The 15,061-nt window shown below is 39.4% G+C and overlaps 1 protein-coding gene across 1 annotated transcript in view; it reads left to right on the top strand.

The window, feature by feature from the left end:
* Positions 1–15,061, top strand: part of LOC140197023 (spermatogenesis-associated protein 16-like) — a 123,741-nt gene that overhangs the window by 72,011 nt on the left and 36,669 nt on the right. The window contains exons 7-8 of the mRNA XM_072256958.1: positions 2,591–2,737; positions 11,718–11,830. Of these exons, the coding sequence (XP_072113059.1) occupies positions 2,591–2,737; positions 11,718–11,830 (260 nt within the window). The remainder of the gene's footprint in view (positions 1–2,590; positions 2,738–11,717; positions 11,831–15,061) is intronic.

Here is a 15,061-nt window from a genome sequence, read left to right on the forward strand (position 1 = left end):
CTCAGCTGATGGCCAAAGAGCTATTAAAAAGGAATTCTGTGAAGTTATACAGATATACAATAAGATTCTACTGCTCTGATGGATATTGGATGACAACATAGTTTTTATTATTTGCATGCTATGCCTATGCCTGTGGATACTAGGGTCGTCAGACTCATTATCAGAAATTTGAACTTGTAACCCATTGGTCATTCTTGCTTTGCTGGGGTAGTTGAAATGCAATTGCAAAGTGGAATGTAACAGAATTAAAACATCATGGTGCAGCCAAGATATAGAACAGTGGCCACAAAGATTCTCCTCCTTTGTCTGTATGCTATGTGGAAATTGACAGAGTGAATTATTCTAGTTCTGATGCAAGGTGCACTGGCCATAATGCCACATATGTCACTGGTTTGCTATGATGTAGCAAAGCCTGTAACTCCTGGCATTGCAATAACTTTGATCTGTTCACGCGACCCCAGCAAGAGAAAGTAAAATGTAGTTATATTTCCAACAGCTATCAACTATGCACACACTACAGTGATTCACAAAATTCTGCACAATTATTAGATGTCAATTTTGATGGAGTCATTCCTTATCTTGCAACCAGTTTCAAAATTTGTTTCTTGTTATATGGAAATGTAGTGGGCTTTTATTAGTAAGGTTGCAGAAAAATTGGTGGCATTCTTGATGGTGAGGAAGGTTGGCAAATGATTCAGCAGGATATAGACTATTTGGAAAAGTGGGCAGAGAAATAACAGATTGAGTTTAATCCAAACAGGTGTGAGTTGTTGCAAATAGGTATGTCAAATGTAAGAGGAAAGCTTACAGTAAATGGCAGGACATTTAGGAACATTGATGTCCAGATGGATCCTGACGTGGAAATCCATAAGCCTCCTAAAGTGGTAACACAAATAGATGAGTCATGATAAAGGTATATTGCACACTTTTGCCTGTAAATTTAATTGCAAAACAGGCAAAGAGTTTTATAGCTACAATCCTTTTTGATATTAAACTATAAAGGTCACTTTCAAAGTTAAAAACAATGTCTGGTTGGGAGAATAGTCCATCAATCTGATTTGAAAAGACCATAAGATCATAAGTTATAGAAGCAAAATTAGGCTATTTGGCCCATCAAGACTGATCTACTATTTCATCATGACTGATCCATTTTCCTCAGCCCCAGTCTCCTGCTGTGACCCTTCATACCCCGACTATTCAAGAATATATCAACCTCTGTCTTAAATACACCCAATGACTTGCTTCTACAGCTGCCTGTGTCAACAAATTCCACAGATTCACCATTCTGGCTAAAGAAGTTCCTCCTCATCCCCATTATAAATGGATGGCCCTCTATTCTGAGGCTCTCTCCTCTGGTTCTCAACTCCCCCGCCATAAGGAACATGCTCTCCACATTGACTCTATTGAGGACTTATAATATTTGAGAGGCTTCAATAAGATCCATTCTCATTCCTCTGAATTTCAGTGATTACAGGCCCAGAGCCATCAAACACACCTCATTTTCAATCCCAAAATCATTTTTGTGAAACTCCTTTGAATCTTCTTCAATATTTTTTTCTTAAATAATGGGCCGAAAACTGCTCACAATTCTCTAAATGAGGCCTCACCAATGCCTTATAAAACCTCAACATTACATCCTTGCTTTTAAATTCTAGTCCTCTCAACATGAATGCCATATACAACCCTGAGCTTAATTTTCTCGTGGGCATAGTCAATTACTCCATAATAAAATAATAACCATAATAGAATCAATGAAAGACTGCACTAACTTGGGCATTCAACCAGTGTGTAAAAGGCAACAGTCTGTGCAAATATGAAAAGAAGGAAATAATAATAATAATAATAAATAAATAAGCAATAAATAGCAAGAGCATGAGATGTAGAGTCCTTGAAAATGAGTCCATATGTTGAGAGAATATTTCAGTGATGGGACAAGTGAAGTTGAGTGAAGTTATTTCATTTGGTTCAAGAACCTGATAGTTGAGGGGTAGTAACTGTTCCTGAACCTGGTGGTGCAAGTCCTGAGATTCCTGTACCTTCTTTCTGATGGTAGCAGTGAGATGAGAGCATAACTTGGGCGGTGGGTGTCCTTCATGATGGATGCTGCTTTCCTGCAACAACACTCCGTATTGATGTGCTCAGTGGTAGGGAGAGCTTTTGCTGTGATGGTCTAGGCCATATCCACTACATTCTGTAGGATTTTCCATTCAAGTGCTTTGGTGTTTTCATACCAGGCCATGATGCAGCCAGACTTACAGAAGTTTGTCAAAGTTATAGATGACATGTGGACTCTTTGCAAACTCCTTAGGAAGAAGAGGCACTGCCGTGCTTTCTTCATAATTGCACTTACGTGCTGGGCCCAGGACAGGTCCTCCAAATTGATAACACCGAGGAATTTAAAATTGCTAACCCTCTCTGATCCTGTGACGAAGACTGTGGCTCAGTTTTTGGCTTATGGTATTATTTAAGTTTATTTTTCTTAAATTATGTTCACTGCTTCCAAAGTGCAGAGCACAAATAATTTCAGTGAGAACACTTATAGGTCTTGCGCCAAAAATTATTCAACATTGAGATGTATGGTAATTTTCAGATCCTGGTACAAATCATATCCTGCCTCAGACTGTTGACTGGTCTGAAGCCTTCACACAGCATTACATGCTATTACTTGGTTTCAAGAATCCAGAGGATGGAAACTTTTTGGAAAAGATCATAAGTAGAAGGTCACCAACATTCACAGGTACAATGATTACCATTATAAATGCTGCATAAAAATTCATTTGGGATTTTTCTGATTGTTGCAACTTCAGCTGATGATTGGTGAAAGTATTAAAAAAGAACATGAGTGGACTGGGGTTATGGCAGTTAACTGGATAAATCTGCCCAAAGAGTAATTCCAGTATTTCTGGGGCTAATTAGTTACGTTCAAACAAAAGCCAAAGTACAGTATAAAGAGCTATACTGACATATTTAAGTGGAGTGGACAATAAAAAAAACTGTTTATTTTTGAACATGTAAAGTTATAAGCCACTGCCGTACCATGAAAAGCTTGATTTGAGAAACTATTTGCCTTAAAGGTTTCTCACAGTACTTTTCAGGGTGAACTTTGTATTTCTTATGTATTGTACATGTAAGCTCCATTTCTATGCTATAGATATCAAATGTCATTTATTACAGTTACTAGATCAGCTCACTAGCACCTATTGCACTTTTTCTCTCTCTATCAAAGCTACTACAGAAGAACAAGGCATATCTCATCTGAGCTTGGGTTCTGAACTATCTGCTAACTTTATTTGTAGAAATTAAACAATGGTCACTAACGTTGAACTGAAAAAAATGCTCAAAAATGCATTTCTTCAGTTTTGAGTCTTTCCAGAAAAATGCTGGTGGCACATGCACCATGGGAAAGTTATAGATGCTGTCTACTTGAGAAGAGAACCACATCTTCTCCTTTAACAATGAGCAGCAGAAGGCCAGAGAATTTCAGGTGCTCTAGGATTGCAAACTTCCCAGTGTCATTAACTGCATTCACTTTGCCTTAAGCCATACAAAAATCTGAAAATGTAAACCAATCCCCCTGAGTTTTGCTCCTCAATTTTGTCACCACTGAATGAGACAGTTGCCTGAATCTAAACAGATGAAACCCCGCTGGCTTCCTTGGCTGTGTAAGTCTAGGGAAGACACACTCCAGTCCCACCAAACCCGTGAGATTGAAACGGCTCTCCCACCCCAAACTCCGGTTTGTGTGGATGCTGTGTAATTTACTATCCTGTTACAACTCACTGCCAAGAAACAACAGACAGCACACAGCATACAATTAAACAAATTATATTTATGAATCTTAACTTAAGAGACAGTAAAGAAAAAAAATCCGAGAAATTCATACTCACTGATCCTCAGTTGATCTCAGCATTTGGCTCCATCGAGTCACGGTCCCCCCATCGGGTCAAGTCCTACGACCTGTGCTCTCCGGCGTCTTCTCTCTTCATCTCCCACCAAACAAAACAAAAACCCAAGACCAACCTTAGTGTCCCTCACAAAATCTCTCCCTTACCAGTGTTCTCTCGAACCTTCTCCGCGTTCCACTGTCCTAGTTGGATGACACACATTCCTCAGCATCCCTTACTTCAACAATAAACCAAAAAGGGTGAAAGCAGAACAGGCTGTCTTACAGAACTGCTAAAATGAAATACCTACAGCATAACAGTAAAAATGTGAGCCAGGGTGTTTCACAGACATGATGTTACCTTCAACCTTATAGGTTGTACAATCTAAAATTACTTTTCTCTCTGCCTTACCGTAAATCTATATTCACGCAATATCTTATTCAAAATCAATTATTCTAGTTCATATTTTGGCCCTATTTTTAGCTCAGAAACATCTTGATAACATTTTTCTACAAAAATACTATATACAGACTAACTTACCCACCGTGGAAGCATTGCCTGGTGAATGACTTTCCTTTCGTTATGGAAAAAAGACACAACTATTTCTCCAATATGCAACAACATGGTGTAAAACATTATGTATGCTGTCATGCTGTGGTTCATGTTACTCTTATGAAGTTGCACTTTGGACAGATATATTCCCACTGAATCAGAAGTGGTTACAAATTAATAAAATGAAAATCTGATTTTCAATGGCAAGAAGAGAATGTAAATTTCTAGAACTAAATCCATCCCAGATATGAATGTTAAGTGGTTCTAATTACATTGGTAAGTACCAAAATAAAGATTTGCATGTGATTGAATTGCTGATTAAGAACAATGGTCCATAGGTGTAGTAGTACTGCTAAGTGTGATATTGTGCCAACAAGGTCCTTAACTTTATCCAAAGACTTGTACTATGCTAAAGAATTTTATTTAAGGTAATATTGGGGCCTTGTAGTTGGCCCATTATCTGTGACTTGGTGGGAATGGGAAAAGTTTGCAATTTTTTTTCACTCCTGATTACAATCAAATCATCCAATCTGCAAAGTATGCTCTTACAGATATTTGATCAAAGGATTCACTATGATGTATGGACCCTCGTGATTAAATAAACCTTTCAATATTCTGTCTCAACTATGAATAGATGATTAAAATATTTATTGACTGTCAACATAAAAATGTAGTAAAGTATAAGACAAAAAATAGGTAATTTGCCCATAGCATTCCATTTTGTGGCACTCTCCCAAATCTCGTTGCATTATTTGTACCTTAAGCATACATCAGCTCCCCTTTTAAAGCTACATTTTAATCCATTCCACCATCCTGTCAATTTAACAACCAGTCACTATAGCATTTGTCCATTGTTTACTCTAACGCCCTTTATCAAGATACTTAAACTATTTTTTGCTTCATAATTCTTGTCCGTGGTGACTTATCTACATCTTCTAGGTTGGCATGAACATTATCTCCCTCCTCTCTACTGAATTACCAATTTCTCAGCTCCTACTTTGCAGTCTACTCTAGGAGGAAAAGGAAAGTAACCATCCAATTCTGTAATCACGTAATTGTCATGATTAGAACTGATCAAAATATAACTTATTACATCAGAGGATGAAGAAAATTGTCCTAGTAATCTGAACACATCGACTTCAGAATTCCTTGGGTAGTAATTGTGCTAGTGATCTATACTTGGTTTGCTAATGCATGTTTACTTTAAATAGCTGAATGTGTATTTATTCTTCAAGATGTTAATGGGTATTTTCATCTGGAGCAAAAATACTTCGGTCAGCAACTATCAGTGGAAAATAATTGATTTATTAGTGAATGAGATATTGTGTTTATCTGAGTGATAGAAGGATATGGTTTCCAGTTGTGCAATATAATGGACTGAATAATCTATTGGTCAGTTATCGATAATGATAATACTTTAATTACAGTTCAGGAAATTCATTTTCTGGTTCACATTTTCCATTATTTTCTTATTATACGGAAGGAAGCCATCTTGGCACGTCAAATTCATGCTGGTTGTCCGAGTAATCGCAACAATCTCATTTCCCCACTTATTTCCCAGTAATCTATTCTCTCTCATGTGCGCATCATCGCCATGCTGATTCTCCCACACCCACATGCAGTAATTTATAACAGCCGATTCACAATAATCATCATATTTTAGGGTTGTGGGGGAAGCCTAGGCCATCCACACAAATGCAAAGTAGTCACAGAGAAAGCATGCAAACTCTACACAGACTGCGCCAGAGCTCAGGTTTGATCCTAGATCACTGGGGTATAAACCCTCGTCAAACTGCCTTTCATAACTTCAGATGTGTTCCTTGTACTCTCTGGTATCTAATTATATCATAATGATGCAGTAGAATAATTTTAAGATCCCACTATGATCTGAGATGATTATTGTAATTTTCCACATGCACTTCTCCAATATTTCAATAGGTTGGCAAAAACATAATTTAGTGAAATGAGATCAGATATGAATCATCCATGTAGTTTACACTGTATATAAATATCACATCTTAATTTTCAGTTCCTTCCATAAGGTAGACCCCATGAGATTACTTTCTCACATTATGGAGTCAGTGCAGAAACAGGTCCTTGGGCCCATAAGACATAAGAAAAAAGAGCAGAATTAGGCCATTTGGTTCATCAAGTCTGCTCCGCTGTTCTATTATGGCTGGTTTAGTATCCACATCAACCCCATTTTCCTGCCTTCTCCCCATAACCTTAGACACTCTTACTAATTAAGAACCTATCAACCTCAGTTTTAAATATACCCAAAGATTTGGCCTCCATCACTGCATGTGGCAATGAATTCCATAGATTCACCATGCTCTGGCTCAGAAAATTTCTTCTCATCTCTGTTCCAAAGGGATGTCCTTGAATTCTGAGGCTATGCCCTCTGGTCTAAGACTCCCCCACTATAGGAAGCATCCTTTCCATATCCATTCCCCTTTATCATAACAGCATAAGCCTGTAGGATATAGGAGCAGAATTAGGCCATTTGACCCATTGAGTCTGCACTGCCTTTTCATCATGGTTGATCCAATTTTCCTTTCAGCTCCAATCTACTGACTTCTCCCCGTATCCCTCATGCCCTGATCAATCAAGAATTTATCTACCCCTGCCTTAAGTATACATACAGACCTGGCTTCCACAACTGTCTGTGGCAATGAAGTCCACAGATGCACGATTCTGGCTAAAGAAATTCCTCCTAATCTCCATTCTAAAAGGATGTTCTGAGTCTGTGTCCTCTGGTCTTAGACTCTCCCACCATAGGAACCATCCTCTCCACAACCACTCTATCAAAGCCCTTCACCATTCGATAGGTTTCAATGAGGTCATAGCTCATTCTTCTGAATTCTAGTGAATACATGCTCAGAGCCATCAAACACTCCTCATATGACAAGCCTTTCAATCCTAGAATCATTTTCCTGAAGCTCCTTCGAACCCTCTCCAAAGTCAGCACATCCTGTCTTAGATACTAAAACCAAAATTGCTCAAAATACTCCAAGTATGGCCTCACAAGTGCTTTATAAAGTCTCAACATTACATCTGTGATTTTATATTCTAGTCCTCTTGAAACAAATGCTAACATTGTATTTGCCTTCCTCACCACAGACTCAGCCTGCAAATTAACCTTTAGGAAATCCTGCAGCAGGACCCCAAGTCCCTTTGTGCCTCAGTTTTTTTTTGTATTTTCTCTCCATTTAGAAAATAGTCAACCCTTTCATTTCTTCTACCAAAGTGCATAATCACACACTTCCCGACGCTGTATCCCATCTACTACTTTTTTGCCCAATCTCCTAATCTAAGTCCTTCTGTAGCCTCTCTACTTCCTCAAAATTATCTGCCCTCCACCTATCTTCATATTATCTGTAAACTTTGCAACAAAGCTATCAATTCTATTATCCAAGTCACTGACGTATAATGTAAAAAGCATCAGTCCCAAAACAGGCCCCTGTTGAACACCACTAGTCACCGGCAGCCAACCAGAAGAGGCTCCCTTTATTCCCACTCTTTGCCTCCTGCCAATCAGCTGCTGCTTTATCCATGCTAGAATCTTTCCTGTAATACTATGGGCTTGAGGCTTGTTAAGCAGCCTCATGTGTGGCACCTTGTCAAAGGCCTTCTGAAATCCTAAATACACAACATCAACTGATTCTCCTTTCTTTATCCCACTTGTTATTTCTTCAAAGAATTCCAATTGATTTGTCAGGCAAGATTTTTCCTTGAGGAAACCATGCTGACTACGGCCTATTTTATCATGTGCGTCCAAGTACCCTGAGACCTCATCCTTAATAATTGACTCCAACATCTTCCCAACCACTGAGGTTAGACTAACTGGCCTATACTTTCCTTTTTCTGCCTCCCTCCTTTCTTGAAGAGTAGAGTGACATTTGCAATTTCCCAATTTTCTGGAACCATACCAGAATCTAGTGATTCTTGAAAGAAGCCTGGTGTGTATATCACGCAAACACGAGGAAATCTGCAGATGCTGGAAATTCAAGCAACACATATAAAAATTGCTGGTGAACGCAGCAGGCCAGGCAGCATCTATAGGAAGAGGTACAGTCGACGTTTCAGGCCGAGACCCTTCGTCAGGACTAACTGAAAAAAGAGCTAGTAAGAGATTTGAAAGTGGGAGGGGGAGGGGAGATCCAAAATGATAGGAGGAGACCGGAGGGGGAGGGATGGAGCCAAGAGCTGGACAATTGATTGGCAAAAGGGATATCAGAGGATCATGGGACAGGAGGCCTAGGGAGAAAGAAAAGGGGGAGGGGAGAAGCCCAGAGGATGGGCAAGGGGTATAGTGAGAGGGACAGAGGGAGAAAAAGAATGTGTGTGTATAAATAAATAACAAATGGGGTACGAGGGGGAGGTGGGGCATTAGTGGAAGTTGGAGAAGTCGATGTTCATGCCATCAGGTTGGAGGCTACCCAGATGGAATATAAGGTGTTGTTCCTCCAACCTGAGTGTGGCTTCATCTTTACAGTAGAGGAAGCCATGAGTAGACATATCAATGGGAATGGGACGTGGAATTAAAATGTGTGGCCACTGGGAGATCCTGCTTTCTCTGGGATGTGGGACTGCCCCACCTTCCCCATCTGTTATTTATTTATATACACACATTCTTTTTCTCTCTTTCTTTTTCTCCCTCTGTCCCTTCACTATACCCCTTGCCCATCCTCTGGGTTTTTCCCCCCTCTCCCCCTTTTCTTTCTCCTTAGGCCTCCTGTCCCATGATCCTCTCATATCCCTTTTGCCAATCAACTGTCCAGCTCTTGGCTCCATCCCTCCCCCTCCTGTCTTCTCCTATCATTTTGGATCTCCCTCCCCCCCCTTCCACTTACAAATCTCTTACTAGCTCTTCTTTCCGTTAGTCCTGACGAAGGGTCTTGGCCTGAAACGTCGACTGTACCTCTTCCTATAGATGCTTCCAGGCCTGCTGCGTTCACCAGCAACTTTTATGTGTGTTGGTGTGTATATCACCTGGTCCAAGTGATTTACCTACCTTCAGACCTTTCAGTTTCACAAGAACCTTTTCTCTAATGCCTACTTTATCATGTATCTTTCAATGTTCGATAGGTTTCAATGAGATTCCCCTTCATTCTTCGAAACTCCAGTGCCTACAGACCCAGAGCCATCAAATGCTCCTCATATGTTAAACCTTTCATCCTATATGACCGTAAGATATAGAAGCAAAATTAGCTCATTTGGTCCATTGAGTCTGCTCCACAATTTCATCATGGCCGATCCGTTTCCCTCTCAGCCCCAATCTCCTGCCTTCTCCCTGTATCCCTTCGTGCCCTGACTAATCAAGTATCTATCAACCCCTGCCTTAAATATACCCAATGCTTTAGCCTCCACAGCTGCCTGTGGCAACAAATTCCACATATTCACCACTCTCTGGCTAAAGAAATTTCTCCTCATCTCCATTCTATTAGGATGCCCCTCTATTCTGAGGCTGTGTCCTCAGGTCCTAGACTCCCCCACAACAGGAGACATTTTTTCCATATCCACTCTCTCAAGGCCTTCCAGCACTAAATAGGTTTCAATAAGATCCCCCCTCATTCCTCTGAATTCTAGTGAGTAGTCATAGTCATAGTAATACTTTATTGATCCCGGGGGAAATTGGTTTTTGTTACAGTTGCACCATAAATAATTAATTAGTAATAAAACCATAAATAGTTAAATAGTAATATGTTAATTATGCCAGTAAATTATGAAATAAGTCCAGGACCAGCCTATTGGCTCAGGGTGTCTGACCCTCCAAGGGAGGAGTTGTAAAGTTTGATGGCCTCAGGCAGGAATGACCTTCTATGACACTCTGTGCTGCATCTTGGTGGAATGAGTCTCTGGCTGAATGTACTCCTGTGCCCAACCAGTACATTATGTAGTGGATGGGGGAAATTGTCCAAGATGGCATGCAACTTGGACAGCATCCTCTTTTCAGACACCACCGTCAGGGAGTCCAGTTCCATCCCCACAACATCACTGGCCTTACGAATAATGAGTTTGTTGATTCTGTTGGTGTCTGCTACCCTCAGCCTGCTGCCCCAGCACACAACAGCAAAAATGATAGCACTGGCCACCACAGACTTGTAGAACATCCTCAGCCCAAGCCCAGAGTAATTAATCACTCCTCATATGACGAGCCTTTCAATCCCAGGATCATTTTCATGAACCTGAACCCTCTTCAATGTCAGCACATACTTTCTTAGATAATGGGTGCAAAACTGCTGTCAATACTCCAGGCGAGGTTTCACCAGTTCCTTATAAAGGCTCAGTGTTACATCCTTGCTTTTATATTCTTGTCCCCTTGAAATGAATGCCAACTTTACATTTGCCTTTCTCACCACCGACTGAACCTGCAAAGTAACATTTAGGAAATCCTGCACAAGGACACCCAAGTTCCTTTTTACCTCAATTTTTTGAATTTTCTCTCTATTTAGAAAATAGTCTGTGCTTTTATTTCTTCTACCAAAGTGCATGACCATATACTTCCTGACACTATATTTCATCTGCCACTGCATAGAAACATAGAAAACCTACAGCACAATACAAGCCCTGAAGCCCACAAAGCTGTGCTGAACACGTCCTTACCTTAGAACTACCTAGGCTTACCCAAAGCCCTCTATTTTTCTAACCTCCATGTATCCATCCAGGAGTCTCTTAAAAGATCCTATCATTTCTGCCTCCACCACCACTTCTTTGCTCATTCTCCTTATATACCCAAGTCCTTCTGTAGCCTGTCTGCATCCTCTACACCTACATCCTCCACCTATCTTGGCCACAATCATCAATTCCGTCATCCAAATCATTGACATATAATGTAAAAATCAGCGGCCCCAACACAGACCCCTGTGGAACATCACTAGTTACCTTGTTTAGGTATGGATTGAAAGAATCATCTTTGCCATTCTCAAAATGGATACAGTTGATCACGGTTTTATAAACCTAGGATGAGGCAGTTAACCAGTTTTAAACTTTGTGGTGGGCAATGTTTCGGAAAATGACTCATCCAGTTCTAATATGTATTTTGAATGCATAGGAAATTGACCAATAAACCCACTTTGAAGCTGGGGCTTTTCTAAACTGTCTTTAAAATCTATCAGTTAAAAATAACCAATTCCCATTTTTTCCAAAAAGAGAACAATCAAACATTCCAATATGTGACAATGATATTTTGCTTACTGGTTGTATTTTTCATCTAAAATATATTAAGCCCCTTTGTAAAGACAGATGGAAAAACCATAAATGTTTCTTAATATTTTCTAGAATCTAGAACACCATTTTGGTCACTTACTGTAAAAGAAGTTGAGAAGAACATGGATATCCTTGGGAGGAGGATCCTGCCAGTTTTAGATTTTACACTGTGCACTAAATTAGCTGTGGGTATATTAATTTATTAAATTGACTCATGGACCCATGGAGCAACTGAAATCTTTTCGTAGTATTGAAGATTTACATCAAGAAGGTGCTATTGCATATTTTAGCTAATTTTTGAATTCATATAACATGCCTCCAATATATGCTATTAGCAAATACACAAAAAAATAAATAATATAGTTCTCGATGTGCAGTCTTCCTAATTATTTAGAGAAAAAATGTTGGTATTATTAACATCATGATTTGTCTTATTGCTGGTTTGTAGTAATTATAACAATGAACAAACCACTAACCAAATTAGCGGTTGCATAAAGTGGCATTGAGGCAGATCAAAAGTAATGAGAGAGTTAATTTCATACTGTCGGAAATCTTTTTCTCCCCACTCACTAGAATATCTTAGAGTAGGTCCCATATGTCTATATATAGGGATTGAGCAAAAGTTACCATAGTGGTATTTTTTAAAAACTTCATATAGTTAAATAAATATAGTAGATTTATACTTCTGAAACTTTTTCTATAATTGCCTCACTGTAAATATTTCCTCCTTTCTATAAAAATATACATTTGAATTATTGTTGACCTTTTCTAAGAAGCATTCTGTTAATTTTAATGCCATTTTATAATGTGACGGAAAGAAATTATTATCAAGGTGCAAATCCAATTGTTCATTTGCAATGTCTCATCTCTGTGGTGGTGTTTGATGTAATTTAATTAGTATAAGGGATGGACAGTAAAACTAAAATGTAAATAAGAATATACTGTTTCAAAAAGTAAACTGCCAATTTCACTTATGCTTTTCCTCACTGTTATCAATTCTCCTGGAAAATTTTCTCAAAAGAAAATGGACTTTAAAAACCTCTGAACTGTTAATTAAAACTGCTTGAAAATCTGACCTTGCTTGAAATCAACAGAGCCATTTAGATGTATAAATATAATGCAGGAGATTACTGAGGTATGAACAGATGTTTGAAACTGCTTGACCTTGAATGAAATCAGTACAGCCTTTTAAATTGGTAAATATGGTATGTATACACTTTGAATGACCTGAAATAATTTGTGTACTTATACAATGCACCATTTTAATTGATTTGTTTTTAATTCTATTTGTCAAATTTAGGCAAGATTATGTGATAAATGTAGAGGGTGTAATTTGTCGTAACTTTATCATTAGTTAGAGTAACCCACCAACATTTGGTTGTTTACATCCCAGACGGTGTATACTTACCTCTATATCGGTATGGATCATGGGCTTCTTATGGCATTGTAATTTAATAGCATAAGTATCAGACAGTCCCACTGAATCTCGTGCATCAATGTTACTGTGCTACTTTGTCTCAGCTTTGATGAAATTATATTCTCTTAGGTTGACATTTATAATGAACTTCACTGAGACAGCTCTTAATGCTCGATGGTGACAATAATTGGAATTGGTTTATTATGGTCACATGTATTAAGGTACAGTGAAAAACTTGTCTTGCATACTGTTCATATTAATCAATTCATTACACAGTGCTTTGAGGCAGTGCAAGGAGTAAAGTATAAAGATTCAGTCTTTTGGGGCACTGGTGTTAAGCATAATTATGACAGAAGTGTTGCTGCCTTACCGATTGCGGCCTGTTGGTCAGAATCAGGTTTATTATCATTGATATATATCGTGAAATTTGCAGCAGTATAGTGCAATACATAGAAAATTGCTATAAGTTACAATAAGAATACAGTATAGTTGACCTTCAGAAATCCGACTACCTGTAATCCAGTTCCTTCGATAATCCGGCACTGATTATGCTTAATGTGATCCTCCTGCAATTCGGAATTTTCACTAATCCGGCACTGCTCAGGTCCCAATGGTGCCGGATTAGTGAAGGTCAACCTGTATGTATAAATTGTTGAAAGAGATGATGGCGGAGGGAAGAAATTGTTCTTAAAACATTAACTGTACATTTTCAAGCTCATGTACCTCCTCTCTGATGATGGTAATGAGGAGAGGGCATGTCCTGGGTGGTGAGGTGGATTACATCGTCTTGAGGCGCTGTCTTTTAAAAGTGTCCTTAATGGTGTGGAGACTGGTGTCATGATGGAGCTGGCTCAGTCTACAGCCCTCTGAGCTTTTATCAGTCCTGTGCATTGGAATCTCCGTACCAGGCAGTGATACAACCACTCAGAATGCTCTCCAGGCTGCATCAAGGATTCAGTTGCAGAGGGAGGTTTTGACTTCCAGATCTCAGAGTTTTGTGATGAGTTTGATTGAAATTATGGTATTGAAGGTGGAGCTGTAGCAATAAACAGTAGCCTAACCTAGGTGCTTTTACCGTCCAGATGCTCCAGGGATGAGTGTTGAGCTATGGAGATGGCATATATCACAGACCTGTTTTGGTGGTAAGGAAATTGCATTGGGTTGAGGTTGTCTGGCAGGCTAAGGTTAAATCGTGCCAACAACAGCCTTTCGAGGCACATTCATGATGGAAGATATTAGAGCCACTGAGCAATAGTCATTAAGACACATAACTTTGTTTTCCTCAGATATTGGGATGATAGTGGTCTTCTTAAAGTAGGTGCAAACCTTAGATTTAAACATAGAGAAATTAAAAATATCTTCAAAGATCCTTCCAGTTGAACTGCACAAGATTTAAGGACATTGCCAGCGACCTCATCCAAGCCAAATGCTTTCCAGGGGTTCATTTTCTGGAAGACTGACCTAATGTCCACAATAGTGACTATGGGTTCAAATGCAATAGAAACATAGAAACATAGAAAATAGGTGCAGGAGTGCAGGTGCAGGTGCATTTGGCCCTTTGAGCCTGCACCACCATTCAGTATGATCATGGCTGATCATCCAAATCAGAACCCTGTACCAGCCTTCTCTCCATACCCCCTGATCCCTTTAGCCACAAGGGCCATATCTAACTCCCTCTGAAATATAGCCAATGAACTGGCCTCAACTGTTTCCTGTGGCAGAGAATTCCACAGATTCACCACTCTCTGTGTGAAGAAGTTTTTCCTAATCTCGGTCCTAAAAGGCTTTCCCTTTATTCTCAAACTGTGACCCCTCGTTCTGGACTTCTCCAACATCAGGAACAATCTTCCTGCATCTAGCCTGTCCGATCCCTTCAGGATTTTATATGTTTCAATAAGATCCCCCCTCAATCTTCTAAATTCCAACGAGTATAAGCCCAATCGATCCAGTCTTTCATCATATGAAAGTCCTGCCATCCCAGGAATCAATCTGGTGAACC

Source organism: Mobula birostris, chromosome 4, assembly GCF_030028105.1.
Source record: "Mobula birostris isolate sMobBir1 chromosome 4, sMobBir1.hap1, whole genome shotgun sequence".
NCBI classification, from domain to species: domain Eukaryota; kingdom Metazoa; phylum Chordata; class Chondrichthyes; order Myliobatiformes; family Myliobatidae; genus Mobula; species Mobula birostris.